This window comes from Melospiza georgiana, chromosome 3, assembly GCF_028018845.1.
Source record: "Melospiza georgiana isolate bMelGeo1 chromosome 3, bMelGeo1.pri, whole genome shotgun sequence".
Classification (NCBI taxonomy): domain Eukaryota; kingdom Metazoa; phylum Chordata; class Aves; order Passeriformes; family Passerellidae; genus Melospiza; species Melospiza georgiana.
Window position 1 is genome coordinate 6,037,817 of NC_080432.1, and position 25,307 is coordinate 6,063,123.

Below are 25,307 nucleotides of genomic sequence, written 5' to 3' on the forward strand. Positions count from 1 at the left end.
GCGAGCAGTGAAGCCGCGTGAGGTGCTGCGCAGAAATTAACTCCTTAAAATTCCCCTCACGTCACCATTGCTCCTCCCGTGCTCCCCCCACATTCTCTTTTTGCTCTTTGCGGGGCTTCACGTACCTGCTGTGTCCCGGTCGTCCCCTGCTCCCGTCCCGCCGTCCCAAGGAGCGGGATGTCCCCTCTGGCCACCCACGGCCCTCCGGAGCCGGGCGAGCAGCGGCTGCTCCCTCAGGACGCCGCCTCTGTCGCAGGCACAGCGACTGCCGGGCTCTCCCCGAAGGGGAGGGACCAAACTTTGCCTTGGTTTCCAGCTGAGACAATCTTTCTGAGAGAAATCCTCCCTGGGCCTGGAATACAAAGTTCTGCTATGGAGGCATGCCCAGCACTGCCTGCGCGTCCCGGCGGAGCCCGCGGCTGCTGAGGCGCTGGGCCGTGCCCCGGTAGGGCAGGGACAGAGTCATGTGCGGGCTCTTTGTGTGTGTGAGCTCGGTATCTCCCGGCTGGGGCTGGCTCAAGCAGCAGGAACCCCGAGGGAAAATTCCCCCGGATGGGTTGCAACACCCCGTGGAGGAGCTGCAATGCCTGTGGCCGGGTGAGCAGCGGGGGACGGCGCTTTGGCTCTAGGTTGTGCTGTAAAAATACAAATCTTTTCCTGTGTCCTTATAAAGCGGATAACCACAGTCTAGGGAGGCAGATCCCACTTTGGGTGTGACATCTGGGGTGGCTGCAGAGGAGTTTAGCACAGGTTCCTACCTGTGGGGCAGATCTGTACTCACCCTGCTTTGCATAGTCCTGGCGTTTGACCCCTCAGTAATGCTGAATGCAGGGAGTTCACCTGAAGTAATAAAAGATTAATTTTGTGAGAGATCAGCAGCTGTGAAATGCCCCAATGAGCTGCAAGGCTAGCAAAGGGAGGCAGCAGGGGAGGTAGAATTTGTCTTGGTTTAAATTGCTCATGAAGTTGCCCCTGTGGACTGTCCCCTTGGAGAGCTGCTGAGCTCCTGCCTTGGGATCAGCAGCTTCCCTTCCCTAACAGTATGGGTATGAGCTGAAGCTGCAAAAGAATACAAAAGTTGTATGAAAAGGTCCAAGATTTTTTTTTCCTGTACTCTTGTCCAGACTTCATTTCAGTGATGGGCTGGATGCATTAAAGTTTGACATTTTCAGGATAGATTTGATGCTGGTGAAAGGTGTTGGAGAACAAGTCAGAAGATCTTTTTTTAATCTAAAGGAACAGGTTCTTCAAGGTAAGTGAGAGACAATGAGGAGGAGGAAGCAGTACACAGGTGGTTAGAGTAACAGAGATCCCATGATACTTCTTTGGCCCACTAGGGGCTCCAAAATTTAATTTCCTTCTTTATGTATTCTCAGATTTCCAAGATGTGCAGGAGTCAAACTCAGTAGAAGACAAATATGGGTCTTTCTTTTGGATCTTATCTACACAGTCCAACCACCCAGGTGTGAAACAGGCTATGAATCTTAGTTTAAGACCATTCATCCTTGCCCTATCATCTCTTTTTATATGCTTAATTATTATTATCCCTTTTTATCATTTTCACTAAAGAACATCAGAGGATGCTTGCATAGATGTTTCTGTTTCTGATTTTCTCTGCAATAAAATGCTACCAGTAATGCTGCAGCACTGGCAAGGGAGGAGCCAGTTCCCATGGTTAGTGAGCACAACAAACCTGTAGCGAATGTTCAATGTGGCTTTAGCTACAAGTCCTTTATATAAAGGACTGCACTTTGCTGCAGATTTCTGTGTCTACAGACCAAAACTCACCATCAGTATGTGATCACTGGTTTGAAGATAATTTATTTTTTCCCCCATCATTCCTTTTCCCTGTTTTTTTGCATAAATCTTGGTTTCTCATGGTGCCTGTCTCATTTTTAATCCAGGAAGCTGCTGAGAGGAGCTGACCATCAGTGCACACCACTGAATGAGCATCTCTCTGTCACCACGTGCCTTCCTGCAGCATGACAGAGCTCCATGAAGCCGTGGCTGTGGGTGACTATGACCTGGTTAAGAAGATTTTGAAGGCAGGGCGCTGTGACCCAAACCAGAAGGATGTTGACTGGCATGGCAGGACCCCCCTGCACTGGGCTGCTGCCAAAGGTAAGGGCACCCCCAGCTCTGCTGCCTCTGTGAATGGACATCATAAAAGGTGATGCTGATCACCTGTGATTGTATCTAGGCTGGCAAAATCTCAGCTTGTGTTTGGTAATTTTGTCCCTAATGTGCAAAAAAAAAAAAAAAAAAAAAAGTTAAATATGCATTTAAATGGGAACTTTGCCTACAAAATAGTTTATGAGACTGCTGTTAAACTGATTTTTAGCTTTTTTGCTTCCATCATACAACGATTTGCAATTTACATGATGTACACATAGGGAATGGCTGCTTTTTCCCCCTTTTCTAAGAGATGACTCCCTGAGTTTATTTCTCATGTACACCTGTGGGAAAGAGCAGGAGGTCAAACCCACTGTATTTACACCAGGTATTTATCAAACCAATTAGAACAAAATAATAACTGCATTTTTACATTGCTCTGTATATCCCCACCTTTTGAATGAACAATGCAGGACCAGAGCTGCTTGCAGCTCCCATTGGTCCTTCACCTTCAGAAGTGTCTGGTAAACTCAAATATCCCTTTGCAGCCCAAAAAATAGATGATGCAACAATAAATAATGTGTAATTCCACACAGTGTAAAATGGGAAACTGGGCCTCTACTTCTCTGTGCTACAGTATTTGTTGGGATCTCATGTCATCACATCTGTCTTTGCTCAGAAATCAAGTGTGTGATTTCCTGTTTTACACTTAAGACCATGTATCCAGCATCAAATGGATTATTAGGCATTTGAACATTAGCAAAGGGGACTGAGCTACTTAACAAAAATGATGGTGAGAAGCTGACAGAGCCTAGATGTGATTTGGAGTAGTCTAGCTCAGTCAAGGCAGTGTGAAGTGGTGTAAAAATAACTTTTTTTTTTTTTTTTGCTTCTTTAAGCAATTCCACTAGTTAGAAAAATGTGAAAGTGAATGAAGAAGCAGTAGTTTCTCCACCTGCTATCCAAAAATCTTTGTTTTAGTAAAGCTGTTCACAGATTTTCCCATTCTCAATGTTTAAATTTTATTTTGCAATTGAACTAAAAAGCAAAATGAAGCAATGAAATAGCCAATTGGTCAATGACTAATTGAGATGTGCTGTTCAGAAATTAGAAAGCTTTTTGATTTGGTTGTTGTTTTTGTTGTAAATTTATCCTGGGAAATGTCGAGTTTGAGAGCAAATAACCAGCATTTTCAGTTCAGTATCCCTGATATGATAAACCAGATAGTCAGGTGGGTGAAATCTGTCTGAGGGAATTATGACCAGCTGTGTGTGACCCCCTTGTGCATCCCGAAGGTATAAATTGTAAAGCATCTTCTTTGCTGCGCGTTGCCAGGGCGCTCGGACCTGGTCAGGCTCCTGGTGGATCACGGTGCCCGGCCCTGCCTGCGGAGCGATGTGGGCTGGACCGCGGCGCACTTCGCCGCCGAGGCGGGCAAGCTGCGGGTGCTCCGCGCCCTTCACTCCCTGCACGCTGCTATGGATGCCGCCGACCTCTTCGGAGACACTCCCCGGAGGCTCGCGGAGATCTACGGACACCGGGAGTGCTGCAGATTCTTGGAAAAGTGAGTAGTGGTGGCAGGTCTCGCTGCGGCTGCAGTGAAAATTAACTCCACTGCTCCACAGAGGACCAGAACACACAAGATGTGTTACTATCTTCCCACTCAAAGCCTGCTAAAGCCCTGACACACAAGCTGTAGTGGACGAGCAAACACGGGCCTGTCAGGGGGAAGCCGTGAGAAGACATTCTTTTATTCCCCTGCCTCCTGCGGTTTCCCTTGGTATGTTTTCAAAATCGTTACCACTTCATGACATCATTGTTTTTGTAAGGATGTTGCAGGGCCGTTATTAAGCAACTGAAATAAAAGCAACAACTGACGAGTGTTAAGCCCTTACAGTGGTGAATAGCAAATGCACGGGTTGAGTTCTTTAGGAACAGCCCTCGGCAGCTGTGTGTGTGTCTGTGTGTGTATATATATTTATATGTATATCATTTGGCTTTCTTATAGTAAAGAAAAAAAAGCCACCCTATTTTTTACATAATCACTGTAAATTAGACCACTTAATAGGATGGTCATATAGTACTTCCAAATTTTGGGAAAATCTTTGTTGTCTTAATTGCTTACAGTTAGCACTGTGGCAGCACATGCCATAATAAATATGTTTTTTAATGGTTCCCAATTACCATTCCTGTTTTTCAGCTGTTGGCTCGGCTCACAGGTATTTTCATCCTTGCAAAGGTGTTTCCCTGGATCAGGATGCTTTACTGCAGAGGTTTGAGCTGTGTCCCATCCTTCATCTCTGTAAAGGAGTGGGACGGATCACCAGAGGCCAACCAACTTGTTCAGTGCAAGCCACGGTCCCAACACTATTTTACTTCAACACACTGCCCACAAAAGACACATGTGCCAGACCCTGGAATGCTGAGAGCTCCCAAAAGTGTTTTCTCCCTGGGTTTTTCTGTGACATTAGAGTCCCATCATCATCCTTCACTGGCACCACTTCCACATTCTCAAGACTGCTTTGATACCATATATATCCTCTTTGTTGTTTTTTTAATAGGCATTTATCCAACTCAAAGTCTCCAGCTTGCCAGTGCAGCACACAAGCTGCCAAGTTTGAAATCAGGCACGGTGACAGGCAGATATCTGAGGAGGCCAGTGCCTTACAAATGCCACTTTTCATTAATCCATATGAACTTTTCTGTAGGTACTCCTGTCCTTCTGCTGTACTTCTTCAGCTTGGTTCCTGCTGAAATGCCCCATGCCCACCTTTTATCTTGACACATCAGAGTCCTTCCAGAAGAAAAGACAGCCAAACTGGGCAAAATTTCCCTGTACAGAGCCCAGAAAACCTTGTAGTGGAGGCACAAGCTCTGGTTTCCAAACTCTGGCTGTTGGAAGCTGCTAATAGCTTTGCATTTTACCTGCCCACCCAACACAGAATCATAGAATGGTGGGAAGGGGCCTTAAAGCTCATCTCATTCCAACCCCTTACCATGGACAGGGACCATGGTAAGGTCTGCTAGATCAGATTGCTCAAAGCCCTTTCCAGTGTGATAGAGCTGAACACTGCCAGAAAAGGGCATCCAGACCATCTTAGAGCTAAAGTCTTTTTGGGTTTGGAACTGACACGCCGTAATCTCCCACTATTCACCACTTTCCTTCCACACAGATGTATCAGCTCTTCTTACTTTCAGACCCTCAGTTTAAAGGCATTTAGGCAGCCAGCAGCTGATAATGAAGCTTTGCAAATTAGATTTTTTTACTACCTATCCAGTGTCTAGGTAGTAAAGCTCAGGTCGGCCAGACCTCTGAGAATGGGGCATTGTCTTCCAGTGGAGATTCTCTTTATACTCTTCTCAGCTCTCGGCATACTTAGTTTCTACACCAGAACAGGTAAATATTGTCTAATCCAGAAGGTGAAAGTCTGCAGACTTCTGTCCCTTGGATGAAAAATTTATAGCAATTACTTGCCTATTCAATGCTGTCTGTTTTGCACTAATCTCACCAGTAATTCCTGCCAAGTCTGTAGAATTTCCTGTGCCCTGGATGTGCTCCAGAGCCATAGGAGCAGGGGGCAGGGGAATTGGCTGGATGATGCCAAAGGGTAATGCCTGTGGCAGGCAGAGGTGCCTGGGAGAATGATTGACAGGTTGATTGCCAGAATGATTGACATCATCATCTGAGACACCTTAGCAACAGCCCATGGTGACTCAGGTCAGCTGATGAAGGGCTTTCTGAGGTGAATGACTCAGATTTAAAGTGGAAAACTCATGATTTAAGGTGGAAAACTTGTCTTTCAGAATCACATGCTGGCCTGACTCATCCCAGAGCTGCATGGCTCAGCATGGCTGGGATATCTAATGACTGGAAGATGCTTCAAATGCCCCGTCTAGAACACACGCAGAACCTGTACAATCACCTCATGGCCATAACCCAGCCTGTGGGCAGCCACAAGTTTATCACTGAGGCTCAGGAATACTTTTTAAAACCAGCCACTATCATTTATGACCACAGTGGATGCTTTCACCCTCACACTGGCATCACATCAGCCAACTTGGAGTAAACTAGGAGGAACGGTTGTCACTTGTAGTGTAATTTCGATTACTGTCTGCTCCTTCAGATGTGCAGAAGGTCCCAGAGGTGATGTCCAGGGTCAGGCAGTGCCAAAGAGTACAGGGCAGCACAGTGTATGCCTGAGACAGAGAATTCAGAATGTGCTTGCACAAAATACTGTGCGGCATAGAGCATCTCTGCTTTCCACACAGTGGTGTGTGTGGGATATAAATATGAGGAACATTTTGTTACACACCATCCTGTCATATTTGGATATTTGCCTGTCATGCAAAAACAGAAAAAAAGGAAATTTTTAAAACCATCTGAGGGTCTGCACCAACTGTAGGGCTGATGTGCATATCTACATAGGCTATGAGCATCCAAATCCTTCATTAATTCGAATTCAGCCCCCTCTAGCACCATGTGACCCTTGCATGCTGTTTGTTGGTCCCCAGGTGTTGCCAGCTGCCTTCCTGGGCCGGGCCACTGAATTATGCTGAGGACTGCACCCACATGGAAATATGACATGTATCAACATGTAAATATTATTAACTTGCAAATATTAGGAATATTCCGCTGCTGAGTATCAGTACCGCTCACTGAGGTTTGCATGAACATGCAAAAGTTAGGAAACAGCTGCTTTCAAAACAGCTGCTTCTGAATAGCAAATGCGTATTTTACATTAGATTTGGCTTGCATGAAAAAGGCTTTACTCTTGATGCTATGAGACCTGCCAAAAAAGGCACAGAGACCCCTCAGCCCATGTCTGCTGCCAGCCTCTCTGCAAAGTGCCAGCTGTTGAAATTGTACCCAAGGGTCCTGCTGTCTAAGATCAGGGCATATATATACTCATGTGTAAATAAATAAAGGAATCTTTATATTTAAAAGTTTTATAGAAAAAGGTTTCTTGCCCTTGGGAGCAGATACTTAATAGAAGACAATAGGGTAGTTCAGTTGGAAGGGATCTACTGCTAGTCCTATGTCCTGACCACTTCAGGACTGACCAGAATTTAAAGCATCTTAAGAAGGCCCAAATGCCTCTTAAACACCAGCAGCTGTGGGGCATCAACCACCACTGTCAAACATAGGCCCTGTGGAGACCTTAGAGCACCTTTCAGTACCTGAAGGGAGCCTACAAGAGAGCTGGAGAGGAACTTTGGACAAGGGCATGGACAAGGGGGAATGGTCTGGGTAGGTAGGATTAGATATATTAGGAATCAATTCTTGACTGTGAGGCTGGTGAGGCCCTGGCACAGGTTGCCCAGAGAAGCTGCAGCTGCCCCATCCCTGGAAGTGTCCAAGGGCAAACTGGGTGGGGCTTTGAGCAGCCTGGTCTAGGGGAAGGTGTCCCTGTCCATGGCAGAAGGTATGGAATGAGATAATGTCCCTTCGAGCTGAAACCATTCTGTGAGTCTATGACATGGAAAGCCCACGTGATGAGATCCATCCATATGGAGCTGCTGACTTTGCTCTGTGCTGGCAGCTAGAGCACCATTGCACTCATGTGACAGAAATGCTCTCTTACAGAAAAGAAGGATTTTTCCTGATATTGGATGGTTTTTTCTGACAGAGATTCCTGAATCCTGAGTGCCTACAAAATCAGAGCCCTGCAGGAGGAGGAAAGGGTTGGTCTTCTCCTTGGCAAGATTTACACTTGGAATGTCCATGTCTGGATGCAGGCAGGGCTGGGGCCCAGGCGCTCCCTGTGAGGGGAGGTTGGGGCTGCACCATGCTGGACACACTGTGGTCTTTCTCAATTGTGGGTGGCATCAGGGTTTTGACCTGACTGAGACACAAGCCCTGAGCCCCCAGATGGGCACCCGTGAACAGAGATGTGTGTGCTGTGCTCACTCTTGGTTTCTCTCCCAGAGCAGAGGTGGAGAGCAGGAACTACCACAGGAAAGCTGCACTGAGAAAAATCCCCTTAGACCACAGAGATGAAGACTGGGAACTCAAGAAAGAAGAGCTTAAGAAAAATCCACCATGTTTTTGGGAGAAGGGTACGGCCTCTATTCTAAAGAAAGATGGGGGGAAAAGGGGGAAGCAGTAGTGTTTGGTGCCTGTTTGGTGCCTCTGAGCACTTGCAATGCAGAGCAAAGGCACTGGCAGACTTCAGGTGGATCTGTAGTGTGATATTTGTGTGAACAGAATAAGCAGAAGGCTACAAGAGTGCATCCTTAGAGACACACTGTAAATAATCTCCTTAAGAGCTAGAAGAGCTTCAGCCTCTCTGTGTGTTTCTATGTATCTGATCTCTAAAATAAAAACAATTGAAGGATATGTTTAAATATACCAATACTGTAAATCACTGCAATGTTTAGAGTTCCTGCAATGGCGGTTACACATATTGCCAGGGAAAAAATAGTCTTGATCCTACCTGATTCACAAAAGCATCTTGGATTGTGGTTCTGCTTGCTCTGCTGATGTCTGTGCCCTTTGCATCTTTACTTCTGTCACTGAGTTAACCAGGAGGCTCTACATGGACTTGCAGCCTCTGGTGATGCCTGTCTCATTTCTTGGAAGTGAGATGTACTTGCTTCTTCTGGATAAAGCTGAGATATTAATGCTGAGCTTTCAATTGACACATGGGTCCAACAGCCTGAATCTTCCATTCCTGGCCCAGCAAAAGGGAAAATATGCTCCTTCCTGGCTGGTTTCAGACAGCTGTGACTACCAAGGGTACTGGAGCACTGCCTTTTTGTAGCATTGTCCCCAGCCATATTCATGTTTCTGCAAATAGAAAGGGTGTGCAAGTGTTATTGAGTTCTGCTTCTGCTCATCAATGCTTTCCATGGCAAAAGCATTTTTAACACTTTCACTTCTCAGTCATAAAGACTTGGAATGTGACTCAGAGTGGTTTTCCATACTGTGCCAGCACAGGGCAGCCCTTCCCATTGACTTCTGGCACCTGTCATGTGCCAGCTTCTCCAGGCTGGGCACATCCTGCATCTGTGCCCATGGGCTGTGCAGGGTGGTTGTGCTGATGGACACCCTGTCCCCTGCAGTGCCAGCTGAGTGGGGCTGGTGCACAGGAGTGGGATTCTGTGCTGTCTGTCACATTTTCATGGGGATGGAAGGAGGGATCTGCAATGTGATTCACTGGGACTGTGGTGTTTTATGTGGTGATTTTTGCAAGGTGCTGGATTTTGCCTGCTGAGTCTTGTGGCATGTGAGATTGGGAGGGATAGATGTTGCACAAGATGTAGGGTATGAGATGGATCTTCCAGGGCTTTCCTGCAAAAGGGGTTGGGATTGTCATGCTAAAGGATGAAGATCATGAAGAGCAGCAGGGGAAGAAGGGATGTGTGGCTTTTTGTCCTTTCAAGGTCTCTCCCAGGGGAGATGTGTCCAGAAGAGATGCTTACAATCTGCCTTTGGACCTGAGCTGCTGGTAGAAGTGACCAGTTCAGGTTCTGCTCCATTCTGCATGTTTCACCTGCTCTGGTGAGTTGACCTCAGGAGCAGCTGGATGCCCACCCAGCTGTTCCTTCACTGTCACCCATAAATGGGGTGGAAAATAGGATGGAAAGCTGATGGATCAAGAAAAATACAGTGAAATCACTAACCAGTTACTGTCACAGATGAAACAGACTTGATGTGCAGAAAATGAATTTATTTACCTACTAAAAGTACAATAGGATGATGAGAAATAAACACAAACTAGAACCCACCGCCTCCACCACCCTTTCATCTGAAGCTCAACTTCCCTCCTTCATCTCCAGCTCCTCCACCTCCTCTTCCACAGCAGCACAGGGGGAAGGAAAATGAAATTGCAGTCAGTTCACAGTGAGTTGTCTCCTCCACTCCCTTTTCATGCTGTTTCCCTGATCCAGAACAAAACTTGGGTGTTTCACTGAGCCAGTGTGCACAGGAAAAGCCAACCTCATCTCCAGGTGAGAGCAGGCCAGGAGAGCAGTCCCACAGAGCAGGCAATCCTGTCCTTGCAGGCAGTGGGGCACAGAGGACACGCAGGGCTGCAGTGGGCAGGGGGCTCTGCAGCCCCTGAGCTCCCTGGGGCCGTTCCTGCCTCGGTCTTTGTGGCTCAGTGACCACCTCTGGGGAGTGACAGGGCTCAGCGTGTTCACACTGAGCTATCAGCCACTGCCAGGCACTCATACAGCCCATAATATATCACACAGAAGGAAAGGTAAACCAAAATACAGAGAAACCCTGCAGTTGATTTCCATTGTTTCCATCAGAAAATGCCAGAGCATTTGGTGGCCAGTTTGCAGTATTTTAACTACCCTTTTACGGCCAGCCCCTGTACCAGGTCTAAATAACTTTGTTACTGACAATAATTAAACTCAAATAATTATCTACATGAAATTATAATTGAAAATATATGGTGTAAGTCACATTAATTTATTTCATAGTATTTGAATTATATATTTTTAATATCAGTGATGAGAACATTTGTATCATGTACAATGCTTGGAAAGTTGCACTAGAGATTAAACTACTTGTTTTCTATAATGTAGTATTACCATTTTGCATGAGCTCCAGATTTTATTACAGTCCCTAACTCATGCAAACCTTGCATTTTACACTTCTTTCTAAGGGAAGAATCTTTAGCAGTGCCTTTTCTAATTTGGGGTTGCTGAAAATCAGAACAAGGGAGTGAAGACCCGGAAAAATGTACTGAAATACTAAAATGAGAAATGTCATATGATTTAACTTCTTTGTGACATAAACCATATTTAAGACCAAACATACAAAGTTGATGCTGTACACCACTAAGAAGGAGAAAATAGATTTCATGGCTCTGATGTGGGCATCCATGCTGAGGTCCTTCATGGAGTTGGTCTGCATCGTGCGATTGTGTCTCCAGAGGGAAAAGAGAAGGAAAACAGCAGAAAAGATGACTGCCATGAATGAAGCAGCATATTCAAAGCCAGCGAGAAAAAAAGAAGGGAAAAAATGTTTATCCATTTTGATATTTGCTGTCCCAAAGTTTCCTTGTCCTGTGGAATTGCTGTTGCAGTGCGGTGTATCAGCGACATCATAGGCAACAATGCCGACAGCCAAAGCTAAAATCCCTGATCCCAACAAGAGCCAGGGCACCATCCTGTCAATTTTTAATTTCAGGTAGATGAAGAACCTGTTCCTGAAAGTGGCAATTTTTATACAATAAAAAACACAAAGAGAGGCTGAAAACCACAAGTTGCAATGATTAAAAAAGGCTTGAAAAAATACAGCTAGTTGAAGTATGGTTTGAACATAAAGGTAATTGGGATAAATAAAGGAAAGAAATTTATATATCCAGGCAATGCACAAATCCCAAAACCTGGAGCATCCCAGCAGCAGCAAGATCTTCTCATTAGAGTTCAAAGTTTTCTTTTTGACACAGGCAATGCAAAGCACACAAACGATGAAAGCATTGATCCACATGCCAGCAAATGCCTCCAGGGTGATGATGGCCACAGTTGTGGCCCCGTATGCAGTGACATTGGATTGCTGTCGAGGGTGACAAGCTTCCATGGTGCAAGCTGGGGAGCAGAGCTGTGCTGGCCAAGGGGGCTGTGGCAGCAGAGCCTGAGGCAGGTCAGTGGCTGCTCTTGGTGGAGTGTCAGGGATGGCAACAGGAGTTTTATAGAGCTGCTGCTGCTGCTGCTGCTGGGGGGGATTTTGGTGCCGCTGCTGTGGGCACAGGGCAGGTGCAGGGATGTAAATGTGCTGGGTATCCCCTTACCTGGGGCCACTCTTGACTATTTGAATGTTGGTTTGGGGGGGCTGTGCTGGGTGTCACAAAGAGCGGAGATGTTTCTCTGCGGTGTTTTCATTTTGAGACTGATCCCTGTTTGATCAGTGTCAGGCTTGACGATCTGAGTTCTTCTATTCCTTTGTCACCTACTATGTCCAATTTTATTTTTGATTGCATTAATTTTAAAATGTTATTTATTTTGTATTTTTTTTACATTTATGATGGGCAGACTATATGCCTTGAGGGAATTTTTGATTTCCTGATAATGCCTGTTCTCTGCTTAAGGCTTTGATGTGAGTTTCCTCTTCTTTTTCTGAATTAATAGAAAACACTCTGTGGGGTTGTTGGGGTTTTTTTCCTTGTTTGTTTGCTTGCTTGATTGCTTCTTTCTTCTCCTCTCCATGTCTTTGTGAATAGAAGTTATTTCTATTACAACCTGTATGTAGTTGAACTGTCTGTGCTGGGACTGTGCGGACCACACATGGCTGAATTTTGGGCTCAGCTCTGCATGGGTAATCTGGCCTTTTGAAAACAAAACAATATAAAATCAGTATCTCAAATACCAGATTTTCAATGCATGGAATGTGTGGATTTGTTCTTTAAAACCCAGGGTCTGCTTTTAGTTCAAAGCCATCCCCTCCAGTGTCATTGGAGAAGGGGAGAGATTCACCAAGACTTTGTATCTGCCACCCTCTGTGGAGACTGTGAGGTCTTGGGAAAAGGAAATATTGTTGTGATTAAGATGTTACTGTGGTTTAAAACGTTGTTTCTCTCATTTCATGAACAGGAGCAAATCTTTTTGAAGGTGATAATATGAAAAATACACACCTGGCACTGAGTATGCAGTAAATTGTCCTTCTTAGCCAGAGCTGGTGAAAGAAATTAACAGTTAGATTCTGTTCTGTTGATGTTGGAATTATTTAATTTTACATGACCTGCTGTGGATTGTTTAACAATCTTGGACACCTGCCAGACCCTCCATCCGGCCTCTTTTTCACTCTTGCTCTGCAACAGTTCAAGAGGGAAAACAGAAGATGGAAAACTCATGGGTTGAGATAAAGATGGGGAGATCACCCACCAGTTACTGTCATGGAGAAAACAGACTCAAATTTCAAAATATTAATATAATTTATTGCTGATTGAATATAGAGTAGGATGGTGAGGAACAAGCACAAAACTAGAGAACTGTCCTTCCACCCTTCTTCATCACAGCTCAAAATTCACTCTTTCATTCCCAGCTTCTCCACCTCCTCCCCGACATGGTGCAGGGTGACATTGAATAGGCGTTGCAGTCAGTCCATAAAAAGGTTTCTCTTCCCCTTCCTCTTCACTCTGTCTTCCCTGCTAGAGTGTGGATCCCATCTGAGGGCTGCAGTCCTTCAGGATCATATGTCTCCAATATGGGCGCTCCTCAGACTGCAAGTTCTTCAAGATACAGCCACCCCACCCAGTGTTACAAGTGATAATATTGCAAAAAACAGAGACACAGCAGAAAGAAATATAAACCCAAACACAAATAAACCTGATGCTGAGTACAGTAATTTTTCAATCAGCAATTGCCAAAGCGCTTGAGGAAGATTTGCAGTGCAATTATTGCCCCTTTGTAACCAGCCCACATACCAGATCTAAATGAATTTGTTATTGACAAGAATTGAACTCAAAGAATTACCAAAATGAAGTACTAGCAATAATCTAATTCATACTTATTTGACTCAAAGAATTTGAAATATTTATTCTTAACTTCAGTGCTAAAGAAAGAACATCTGTATCATCTACACTGCCCAGAGAGTTACCCTAGAGATAAACTGACTTGTGTCTTAAAATGAAATATCAAGATTTTGTGTAGGATCAAGCTTTTATTACACTTCCTACTTCATGCAATCCTTGCACTTGACACAGGATATTATTCTTATCAGTGTCTTTTTCAGTTTGGGATTGCTGAAAATCACAATAAGGGAATGAACACCTGGAAAAGCGTACAGAAATATTAAACTAAGAAGTGCCACATATTTTTCTTCCTTTGTTGAAGGAATTAGTGACAGAATCAAAAATATAAAGTTAATACTATACATTATAAAAAAGGAGAGAATAGATTTCATGGCTTTGATGTGGGCATCCATGCTGAGGTCCTTCATGGAGTTTTTCTGCATCTTGCATTTGTGTTTCCAGAGAGAAAAGAGAAGGAGAAGGGCAGAAGAGATGACTACTGTGAAAGATGTGACAAATCCCAAGCCATAGATAAAATATATCTGGAAAAAATTTTCACCCATTTTGTCACTAACTTTTGAAAAATTTCCTTGCCCAGTGGAATTGTGGTTGATACTGAGCTCTGTAACAGCGATGTCATAGGCAATGATGCCGATAGCCAAGGCGAAAAGCAAAGATGCCAACAAAAGCCAGGGCACAATCCTGTCTGTTTTAACTTTCAGGTAGATGAAGAACCTGTTCCTGCAAGTGGCAATTTTTATACAATAAAAAACACAAAGACAGGCAGAAACCCACAAGTTGGAACAATTAGAAAAGCTTTGAAAAAGTACAATTAGTTGAAATGTGGGTTGAACAAAAAGGTAATTGGGATAAGTTATTGAAAGGGAGCAATATACCCATGAGAAGCACAAATACCAAAACCTGGAGCATCCTAGCAGCAGCAAGATCTTCTCATTAGAGTTCAGGGTTTTCTTTTGGACCCAGGCAATGCAAAGCACACAAACGAGGAAGGCATTGATCCACATGCCAGGAAATGCCTCCAGGGTGATGATGGCCAAAGCCATGGCCCCGTATGAAGTAACCTTGGGTTGTCGTGAAGGGTGACAAGCTTCCATGGTGTGAGCTGGTGATCAGAGCTGTGCTGGCCAAGGGGGCTGTGGCAGCAGAGCCTGAGGCAGGTCAGTGGCTGCTCTTGGTGGAATGTCAGGGATGGCAACAGGAGCTTTATAGAGCTGCTGCTGCTGCTGCTGCTGGGGGGGATTTTGGTGCCGCTGCTGTGGGCGCAGGGCAGGTGCAGGGATGTAAATGTGCTGGGTATCCCCTTACCCGGGGCCTCTCTTGACTATTTGAATGTTGGTTTGGGAGGGCTGTGCTGGGTGTCACAAAGAGCAGAGATCTTTTTCTGCGGTGGAGAGTGTTTTGATTTTGAGACTGATCCCTGTTTGATCTGAAAGACAGAGCTTTTCCCTTGCCCCCTGTCATTGAGGTGGCATAGAATAACCCCTGAGGGCTGGCCCTGCCCTTTCCTGACGGCTGTATCATCTGAACTGACCCCTCTCCTGAACACGTGTATCATCTACCTGGAGATGATAAAAAAATTAACAAAAAAACATTACCCTGGCAAAAATTAACCCTGTCCTGGTCAGAACCAGGATAAAATATTACAATAACAGGATCACACTGTGACTGTGGCTTGGAATCAGCTCAGTGTGAGGAATGTGGTACCTTAAAAAAAAGTAGAGGTGTATATAAATCAGAATCTCCAGTGCTGAGTTTTCAGATCAAGGTAATAGGGACCAGGTGCTTGAAAGACAGGAGTCTGCTTTTTGTTCAAATCCATGCCCTCTGGCACTACTGAAGAATGGGAAGGATTCTGCAGGGCATTGTATCTACCAGCTTATGTGCATTTTTTGCATGTCCTTGTGCATCGCAAAATGCATCAGACTGCTGATTTTATGCATATGGAGGGACACACATTTGTATTAAGATCTGAGAGACATGACATACAGACCATATTGCTTCCATCTGAGTTTGGTTTAGGCTAAAATCTTCCCTCTCCATAATGCTTCTTTATTACGGGAAATCCAAGAGGGTTAGCCTTGGTTAGCTAACTGGTTAGGCTATTAGTGGCCCAGTTTCTTCTGAGAAAATCTATTCCATCCATAACTGGCCTTCAATGTGCAGATGGCCATAATTGTTTCAGAATCCTGAAAGCAAAATGAAATCTCTTCAGGGCAGGTATCATGAACTTGTTATGGAAATATAAATTCAAATCCAAAAGCCTCCTAACCCCAGAAGGTGGTTTAGCATGTTATCAAGTGGCTTTAATTATTTGTTTGCTTGTTTCTCGGCAATTGCTGTTTAAGGAGAGTTGGTAGTTGGGTGAGGCAGCCTGCTAGTATGTATGGTCTTTGGAAAAAGTCATACTGCAGTGATTGAGAGGTTGCTCTGGCCTAAATGGTTGTAACTCTCAGTTCAGAAGCAGGGAGGAAGCTTTTTGCAGGGGAGATGAGAAATGCACACCTGGCACTGGGTGTCAGGTAAAACAACCCTCTGAGCATGAGCTGGTAAAATAAATGACCAGTTCAGGTTCTGCTCTGTTCATGCTGGTGTGAAGGGAACTTTCCTGTCTCACCACCCAGGAGGCCTCTGACAGTCACGCCCCAGCACCAGAGACTGTCACTGCAGGCACCAAAGCCCCTTCACCGTGGGCAGCTGCCCCACTCTACTACCTGCACACACCACACTCACAGCCAGAACAGGTTTCCTCTCCAGCTTGGCACTGGCTTTCCCATAGTGGAGTCTCAGGCCTCTGCATCTTTCAAGCACTTTAATCATGGCACAGTAGCACAGAAGGAGCTCAAGCTGGGTGCCTCTGAGGAGGTGAGCCAAACAATTGGATCCCTTGGATTTTGTGTCCTTCCTGTCTGTGCACATGGTGACTGGGGTGTCTTGAGTGTCCTGTCAGCTGGCTGGTGCCACAGGTCCCTGTGCCCTTTGCTGTGCAAGGCCTGGCACCATGCTTGGGACTCCCAGCACTTCCCCACAGCCTGCAGCTCCCTCCCATTGCAGCTGCTCCCTGAGCTGTCTGCACTGAATGTGTTCCTCCCCACTGGAACTATTTCGCATTTCACTCTCATGGGGAGTTGTCCTTGGGCAGCTCTCAGAGCCCCACTCAGTCACTCCTTGACTCTCACTCTGGAAGAGGACAGGGCTGGCAAATAGGGTGGAACTGCTCATGAGTCAAGACAAAGACAGGGGAATCACTCCGCAATTATTCTCACAGACAAAACAGACTTGAGGCAGAGAAAATCAGTTTAATTTATTGCCTATTGAAAACAGAGTAGGATGATGTAGAACATGCACACAACTAGAATATTTTATCTTCACCACCCAGTAATCTTATGTTGTTGTTATCTCATTGTATTTCATATTTCTAGAGTCCCATACTCTTGTTATGATATTCTTAAAGCCCATACCTTCTAGCTGGTTTTCTACCATGCAGCTCCTCTCTGCTATGCAGTTCCTCATGGCTTCACAAGGGCTCCTCCTGAGCTTTCGACCCACCCCCTTTTATCCCAGTTATCTTTGCAGCCACAGCTGCTGCCCAACTAAGGACTTCACAGCTGTGGCTCATTTGGAATAACTAGGACGCACTTATCCAACACATAGATTTTGTAGTGACTCTCACTACAATCTTAGGCTTGATTTAACTCATTCAGACATTCTCTAGCATCTCCTCTCCTCAGGAGCACAGGAGGACAGGGAATGTTGTTGTCAGTTCATAAAACGTTGTCTCCTTCATTTTTCTCCTGCTCCAGCATGGCTGCCTCCCATGGCCTGCAGTCCTTCAGGACTTCTGTTTTCCCACAGGAGCTACAATGGTCGCTGATGAGATGAGTAGTATCCGGTGTTGGGACCATTGGAGTGCCTGGAATTGGCTTTTCCCAGCATGGGACAACCTTGACCTCAACTGGTTGAGACCCCACAGGCCCCCAGCTGCAGCTCCTGGCCCAGGCACCCTGTACATCTGCCTGTGGGTCACTGTGAGATGAAGCTGTGGCTGCATTCCACGCTGCACCTTGCACAAAACCCAACATCCTGGGGCTGTAAGTGAGCCAGAGTGCAGTGGGAAAAGCCAAGCTCATCTCCAGGTCAGCCAGGCCAGGAGAGCAGTGCCACAGAGCAGGCAATCCTGTCCTTGCAGGCAGTGGGGCACAGAGGACACGCAGGGCTGCAGTGGGCAGGGGGCTCTGCAGCCCCTGAGCTCCCCGGGGCCATTCCTGCCTCGCTCTTTGTGGCTCAGTGACCTCCTCTGGGGAGTGACAGGGCTCAGCGTGTTCACACTGAGCTATCAGCCACTGCCAGGCACTCATACAGCCCATAATATGTGCCACAGCACAGGGCCTCAGCAGAAGGAAAGGTAAACCAAAATTGAGATTAAGCTGTTGTTTCATTCAGTCAATTCAATGAGTGAAAATCATAATTTTTGAGGCAGGTTTGCAGCATGATTATTGTCCTTTTGCATCCACCAACTGTACACAGTCTAAATGACTTTGCTACGTAAAATAATTTGATTCCAAGAGCTGTTTTAATTAAATGCAAATAGAAATTCATTTGTGTCCTACTCATATTAGTTTAAACAGTTTGAATTGTATATTCTTAACATCTATGCTGAACTTCTCTACAATCTATTCTGCCTGGGATTTGCAATGAACATTAATTCAAATTGTTTTCTCTGAAGATATTTTGCATGAGCTCCAGCATTTGTTACAGTTTCTCCCTCATGCAAAGCTTGCACTTCACACAAGAGAGAATCCTAAGAAGTGTCTTTTCCAGCTTGGGATTGCTGAGAATGAGAAAAAGGGAATGAACACCTGGAAAAGCATATTGAATTAATTGAGCAAGAACTAGCACGTGACTTTGGTACGCCATTGAATAAACTAGAGTCAAGATCAAAAACATAAAGTTTATGCTGTACATTATGAAGAAGGAGAGGACAGATTTCATGGCTCTGATGTGGGCATCCATGCTGAGGCTGTTCATGGAGTTTGTCTGCATCTTGCACTTGTGTCTCCAGAGAGAAAAGAGAAGGAAAACAGCAGAAATAATGACTACCGTGAAGGAAGTGGTGAATAAAAAACCAATGAGAAAATAAAGAGGGAATAAAAGTTCCTCTCTTCCAATATCTGCTTTCCAAAGTGTTTCTTGTCTGGTGAAATTGAGGTTTCTACAGACAGCTCTATCAATAGTGTTGTAGACAAAAATTCCAGTAATCAGGGAGAACATCACTGACCCCAACAGAAGCCATGGCACCATCCTGTCAATTTTTACTTTCAGGTAGCTGAAGAACCTGTTCCTGAAATTGGCAATTTTTATACAATAGAAACCACAAAGACAGGCAGAAACCCACAAGTTGGAACAATTAAAAAAGCTGTAAGAACCTTGAAGTAGTTGAAATATGGGATGGACCAGAAGGTAATAGGGAAAAATCTCCAAGACAAAGACATATATCCACAAGAAACACAAACACCAAAACCTGGAGAATCCCAGCAGCAGCAAGATCTTCTCATTAGAGTTCAAGGTTTTCTTCTTGACCCAGGCAATGCAAAGCACACAAACAATGAAAGCATTGATCCACATGCCAGGAAATGCCTCCAGGGTGATGATGGCCAAAGCCATGGCCCTGTATGAAGTGACATTGGATTGCCGTGTAAAGGGAGAAGCTTCCATGGTGCGAGCTGGTGATCAGAGCTGTGCTGGCCAAGGGGGCTGTGGCAGCAGAGCCTGAGGCAGGTCAGTGGCTGCTCTTGGTGGAGTGTCAGGGATGGCAACAGGAGCTTTATAGAGCTGCTGCTGCTGCTGCTGCTGCTGCTGCTGCTGCTGGGGGGGATTTTGGTGCCGCTGCTGTGGGTGCAGGGCAGGTGCAGGGATGTAAATGTGCTGGGTATCCCCTTACCTGGGGCCACTCTTGACTATTTGAATGTTGGTTGGGGGGGTCTGTGCTGGGTGTCACAAAGAGCGGAGATGTTTTTCTACGGAGCAGAGTGTTTTGATTTTAATACTGATTCCTGTTTGATCAGTGTCAGGCTTCAGGATCTGGGTTTTTCTTTCCCTTCATAACCTCCAATAAAGAATTCAGTTTTGGATGTGTTAATTCAAAACTATTCTTTATTTTGTTATTTCTTATAATGATGGTGGGCAAAGCATTGGCTTGACGGAATTTTAATTTCCTGATATTCCTGTTGTCTGCCTTTTGCTTTGATGTGGGTTTCCTCTATGGTTTTGCTGATAGCAGAAAAACATACTATAGGATAGGCAATTTCCTTCCTTCCTTCCTTCCTTCCTTCCTTCCTTCCTTCCTTCCTTCCTTCCTTCCTTCCTTCCTTCCTTCCTTCCTTCCTTCCTTCCTTCCTTCCTTCCTTCCTTCCTTCCTTCCTTCCTTCCTTCCTTCCTTCCTTCCTTCCTTCCTTCCTTCCTTCCTTCCTTCCTTCCTTCCTTCCTTCCTTCCTTCCTTCCTTCCTTCCTTCCTTCCTTCCTTCCTTCCTTCCTTCCCTCCTTCCCTCCCTCCCTCCCTCCCTCCCTCCTTCCCTTCCCTTCCCTTCCCTTCCCTTCCCTTCCCTTCCCTTCCCTTCCCTTCCCTTCCCTTCCCTTCCCTTCCCTTCCCTTCCCTTCCCTTCCCTTCCCTTCCCTTCCCTTCCCTTCCCTTCCCTTCCCTTCCCTTCCCTTCCCTTCCCTTCCCTTCCCTTCCCTTCCCTTCCCTTCCCTTCCCTTCCCTTCCCTTCCCTTCCCTTCCCTTCATTCTTTCTTCTTCCCATGTGTTTGGGAGGTGTATGGTAGTTATTTCTATTAAAACAGGAATGTGAATATGAACTGACTGTGCTGGGACTGATCTTGTGCAGAGATATTAAATGAAAATTTTAATTAGGTAAATTAAATTGCAACACAATACCATGGTTGAGACCTGGCCTCAACTCTTTGTGGGGAATATTTCACCTTAGAAAAATAATGCTATAAAATCAGAGTCTCCAATGCTGAATTTTCAAGCATAAAGATACGAATCAGGTGCTTGACACGCAGGTGTTTTCTGCTGGTTCAAATCCACCTCCTCCAGTATATTTTGAGAAGAGGAAGGGTTATCCAACACTTTGTATCTCCCACCCATGAGCATATTTTGGATGCCCTTGTGCATCTCAAATGGCACAAGACTCCTGTTTTTGTGTGTCTGGATGGACACACAGCTGTATTGGCATCTGAGTCACGTCATACAAATAATGAATTGGTACCATCTGTGCTTGTTCAGGCAGAGCTGCTTTCCTCTCCAGAATGAGTTTCTTTCTCCCTTTATGACATGGGGAATCCCAGATGATTAGCCTTAGTTAGCTGGCTAGTTAGGTGAATCATTGCCTAAATTCTGGCCCATTCCATTACTGCTGTGTATCAACTTCAATGCACAATGTAATGTTTATGTCCTTAACAACTGGAGAAGAATGCTCTGAGAAACAGTTCCCACGGAGAAAAATTTCCCATTGCCCCTATCTCAGGTGACAGCCTGGGAAATAAGATTTTTTTTGTTGTGGAATCCCTGTATGACTTGCCTTAGATAAAGCCTGCTTTTTCCAGATCTCCAGGCTGCCTGTGTACCATTTTCAATGGAGTTATGGCTGTGTTACTGCTGGCCAGCCTGAGCAGTGCAGCTCTGCCCCAGCTGATGTTCCAAATGTGCCCTGGTGATAACCCAGATGCTGAGGAGTGGCAGACTGAACTGCTATCAGTGAATCTGGCTGAGATCTCCATCCAGATAATGAGGCCAGGAAATCCTTATCTCAAGAACCTGCATGCTGATATCCTGCACCCTTCCTGCCTTATCTCTTCTTAACAGACCCAGCTCACTACAAGCAGGGAGGAAATGCAGATATTTTGCAAGTAAAATAATTCAGAGCATCCTCCCTTCTTGTTTTCACCTAATTTGGCACTGTTTTAAATTCACAAAAAAAAAAGTATAGTAACCTGACATGGTGCAGCAGTGCATCTGAGTCAAACCTCTGACTTTGCTCCATGCCCTCCACCAGCACAGCATTGCACTGGTGGGACAGAGCTGCTGTATTAAAGAAGAAAGATTTTTCCTGATATTGGATGGTCTTGTGGAGAGAGCTCCATAAACCCTGAGTGCCTACAAAATCAGAGCCCTGCAGGAGGAGGAAAGGGTTGGTCTTCTCCTTGGCAAGATTTACACTTGGAATGTCCATGTCTGGATGCAGGCAGGGCTGGGGCCCGGGCGCTCCCTGTGAGGAGAGGTTGGGGCTGCACTATGCTGGACACACTGTGGTCTTTCTCAATTGTGGGTGGCATCAGGGTTTTGACCAGACTGAGACACAAGCCCTGAGCCCCCAGATGGGTCCCCTGTGAGTGTAGCTGTGTCTGTGCTGTACAGGTGGAGAGCAGGAACTGCCACAGAGGAAACCCCCTTAGACCAGAGAGATGAAGACTGGGAACTCAAAAAAGAAGAGCTTGAGAGAAACCTGCCATGTTTTCTGGAGATCTGTACCACCTCTTCTCAAAAGAATACTGGAACTAAAAGAGGGAAGCAGTAGTGTGTTGTGTCTCTTTGGTAGCCTCTGGTGGTGCCTCTCTCTTTTTTTGGTAGTGGGGTTGAGGTGCTGCTTCCCCCTCCCCTTTCCAGGCTGTGAGCTGAGAAATGCTCCTTAGGCCTTGGCCTTGATGAGCAGCACCTGGGCCCAGCTCCTCTTGAGCTTATCAGAGCTACTGTCTGCTCCCAGGAACTGCTGCTGCCTAATGAGATCCTGGGCTTTTTTTATGAACAGCCTAAGAAATCAGTGTTTTTGCCTGAATGGCAGAACATCCCGGTTCTCACACTTTCAAAGAAGCAGTGTTAAACTTGTTCTGCAATAGGCCAATGGGAGAATAGAAGGTCTTACTGTCATGTAGAAAACAGACTTGAGAAAAATGAATTTATTTTATTGGCTATTGATAATAGAGTAGCATAATGAGCAACAAACATAAAACTAGAACCCTTTGCCTTCCCCTTCATCTGCACAAATCAAAATTCACTCTTACATTCCTGGCTTCTCCACATCCTCTGCCACAATGGTGTGGGGACAGGGAATGGGGGCTGCAATCAGTCCATAAAAAGTTTTCCATTCCTTCCTCCTCACTTTCTTCCATGCTCAAGTGTGAATCCCATCCGTGGGCTGCAGTCCTTCAGGATCAGGCAGCTCTGACATGGAGTCACCATAGGCTGCAGTCTTTCAAGTTGCACCCTCCCTACCCAGTGTTAGAAGTGATAATATTGCAAAAAACAGAGACACACCAGAAAGACATAGAAACATAAGCACAAATAAACCTGATGCTGAGTACAGTCATTTTTCAATCAGCAAATGCCAAAGTGTTTGAGGAAGGTTTGCAGTACTCTTATTGCCCTTTTGCATCCAGGTCATGTACCAGATCTAGATGAATTTGTTATTGACAAGAATTGAATTCAGAGATGTTCCAGCCAGGGGGAGGAGCCAAGCATTCCTACTTGGATATACTCTGACATTTGGAACACCAGAGGCAGCCTTTTCCCACTGGATTCCCAGAGGAAGACAAGGCCCATCTAAATCACCACTGCACCTTCAGAAGAAAACTACACCCTTCTACAGGATCACTGCTTCAACAGACCCACACCTGTCACTGCAGGAGGGCTGCAGCCACCATTCCACCAGGCTGCTACCAACACCCTGCCCCACAAGGTGTCAGGTCATGTTCTGACTCAGTGAGTAGGTTTTCTTGTAACTTCCATTTATATTTTTAATTTTCCTCGTAAAGAACTGCTATTCCGATTCCCCAATCTTTTCCTGAGAGCCGCTTAATTTCAAAATTATAATAAGTTGGAGAGAGAGGGTTTACATTTTCCATTTCAAGAGAGGCTCATGCCTTCCTTAGCAGATACCAGACTTTTCAAACCAAGATAGTGATTATGGCCACAGTTGTGGCCCCGTATGAAGTGACATTGGATTACTGTGGAGGGTGACAAGCTTCCATGGTGTGAGCTGGGGAGCAGAGCTGTGCTGGCCAAGGGGGCTGTGGCAGCAGAGCCTGAGGCAGGTCAGTGGCTGCTCTTGGTGGAGTGTCAGGGATGGCAACAGGAGCTTTATAGAGCTGCTGCTGCTGCTGCTGCTGCTGGGGGGGATTTTGGTGCTGCTGCTGTGGGCACAGGGCAGGTGCAGGGATGTAAATGTGCTGGGTATCCCCTTACCCGGGGCCACTCTTGACTATTTGAATGTTGGTTTAGGGGGCTGTGCTGGGTGGCACAAACAGTGGAGATGTTTTTCTGCTGTGGAGAATGTTGTGATTTTGAGACTGATCCCTGTTTGATCTGAAAGACAGAGCTTTCCTCTTGCCCCCTGTCATTGAGGTGGCATAGAATAACCCCTGAGTGCTGGCCCTGCCCTTTCCTGACTGCCGTATCATCTGAACTGAACCCTCTCCTGAACATCTACCTGGAGATGATAAAAAAATTAACAAAAAAACATTACCCTGGCAAAAATTAACCCTGTCCTGGTCAGAACCAGGATAAAATATTACAATAGCAGGATCACACTGTGACTGTGGCTTGGAATCAGCTCAGCATGAGGAATGTAGTACCTTAAAAAAGTAGAGGTGTATATAAATCAGAATCTCCAGTGCTGAGTTTTCAGATCAAGGTAATAGGGACCAGGTGCTTGAAAGACAGGAGTCTGCTTTTTGTTCAAATCCATGCCCTCTGGCACTACTGAAGAATGGGAAGGATTCTGCAGGGCATTGTATCTACCAGCTTATGTGCATTTTTTGCATGTCCTTGTGCATCTCAAAATGCATCAGACTGCTAATTTTATGCATATGGAAGGACACACAGCTCTATTAGGATCTGAGGGACATGACACACAGCCCACATTGCTTCCATCAGAGTTTGGTTAAGGCTGAAAATCTTCCCTCTCCAGAATACTTCATTTTATAGGAAATCCAAGAGTATTACCCTTAGTTAGCTAACAGGTTAGGCTGTTAGTTGTTCAGTTTCTTCTGAGAAAATCTATTGCATCCATAACTGGCCTTCAATGTGCAGATGGCCATAATTGTTTCAGAATCCTGAAAGCAAAATGAAATCTCTTCAGGGCAGGTATCATGAACTTGTTATGGAAATATAAATTCAAATCCAAAAGCCTCCTAGCCCCAGAAGGTGGTTTAGCATGTTATCAAGTAGCTTTAATTATTTGTTTGCTCGTTTCTGGGCAGTTGCTGTTTAAGGAGAGTTGGGTAGTTTGGTGAGGCAGCCTGCTAGTATGTATGGTCTTTGGAAAAAGTCATACTGCAGTGATTGAGAGGTTGCTCAGGCCTAAATGGTTGTAACTCTCACTTCAGAAGCAGGGAGGAAGCTTTTTGCAGGGGAGATGAGAAATGCACACCTGGCACTGGGTGTCAGGTAAAACGACCCTCTGAGCGTGAGCTGATAAAAGAAATGACCAGTTCAGGTTCTGCTCTGTTCATGCTGGTGAAGGGAACTTTCCTGTCTCACCAGCCAGGAGGCCTCTGACAGTCACGCCCCAGCACCAGAGACTGTCACTGCAGGCACCAAAGCCCCTTCACCGTGGGCAGCTGCCCCACTCCACTCCCTGCACACACCACGCTCACAGCCAGAACAGGTTTCCTCTCCAGCTTGGCACTGGCTTTCCCATAGTGGAGTCTCAGGCC

General features: G+C 45.6%; 3 protein-coding genes across 3 annotated transcripts; 1 reads left to right on the top strand and 2 right to left on the bottom strand.

Annotated features, from left to right (window-relative positions):
• Window positions 1–1,707: 1,707 nt before the first annotated feature.
• On the top strand, window positions 1,708–8,935 carry ANKRD66 (ankyrin repeat domain 66). Its single transcript, XM_058020923.1, has 4 exons — window positions 1,708–1,793; window positions 1,905–2,121; window positions 3,448–3,676; window positions 8,039–8,935. Exons 2-4 carry the CDS (start codon window positions 1,983–1,985, stop codon window positions 8,217–8,219), a joined length of 549 nt encoding a protein of 182 aa, XP_057876906.1. The 5' UTR covers window positions 1,708–1,793; window positions 1,905–1,982; the 3' UTR covers window positions 8,220–8,935.
• Window positions 8,936–10,687: 1,752 nt separating this feature from the next.
• Window positions 10,688–11,647, bottom strand: LOC131081680 (taste receptor type 2 member 40-like). The gene has a single exon (XM_058020935.1). It carries the CDS (start codon window positions 11,645–11,647, stop codon window positions 10,688–10,690), a length of 960 nt encoding a protein of 319 aa, XP_057876918.1.
• Window positions 11,648–13,738: 2,091 nt separating this feature from the next.
• On the bottom strand, window positions 13,739–14,692 carry LOC131081663 (taste receptor type 2 member 13-like). Its single transcript, XM_058020912.1, has one exon. The coding sequence runs from the start codon at window positions 14,690–14,692 to the stop codon at window positions 13,739–13,741; it is 954 nt and encodes a 317-aa protein (XP_057876895.1).
• Between the last annotated feature and the right edge of the window lie 10,615 nt (window positions 14,693–25,307).

Coding starts and splice junctions, on each gene's coding strand:
- ANKRD66 (XM_058020923.1), top strand. CDS start 1,983: ATGACAGAGCTCCATGAAGCCGTGGCTGTGGGTGACTATGACCTGGTT. Junction 2,122..3,447: donor GCACTGGGCTGCTGCCAAAG/GTAAGGGCACCC, acceptor GCGCGTTGCCAG/GGCGCTCGGACCTGGTCAGG. Junction 3,677..8,038: donor TGCTGCAGATTCTTGGAAAA/GTGAGTAGTGGT, acceptor TTTCTCTCCCAG/AGCAGAGGTGGAGAGCAGGA.
- LOC131081680 (XM_058020935.1), bottom strand. CDS start 11,647: ATGGAAGCTTGTCACCCTCGACAGCAATCCAATGTCACTGCATACGGG.
- LOC131081663 (XM_058020912.1), bottom strand. CDS start 14,692: ATGGAAGCTTGTCACCCTTCACGACAACCCAAGGTTACTTCATACGGG.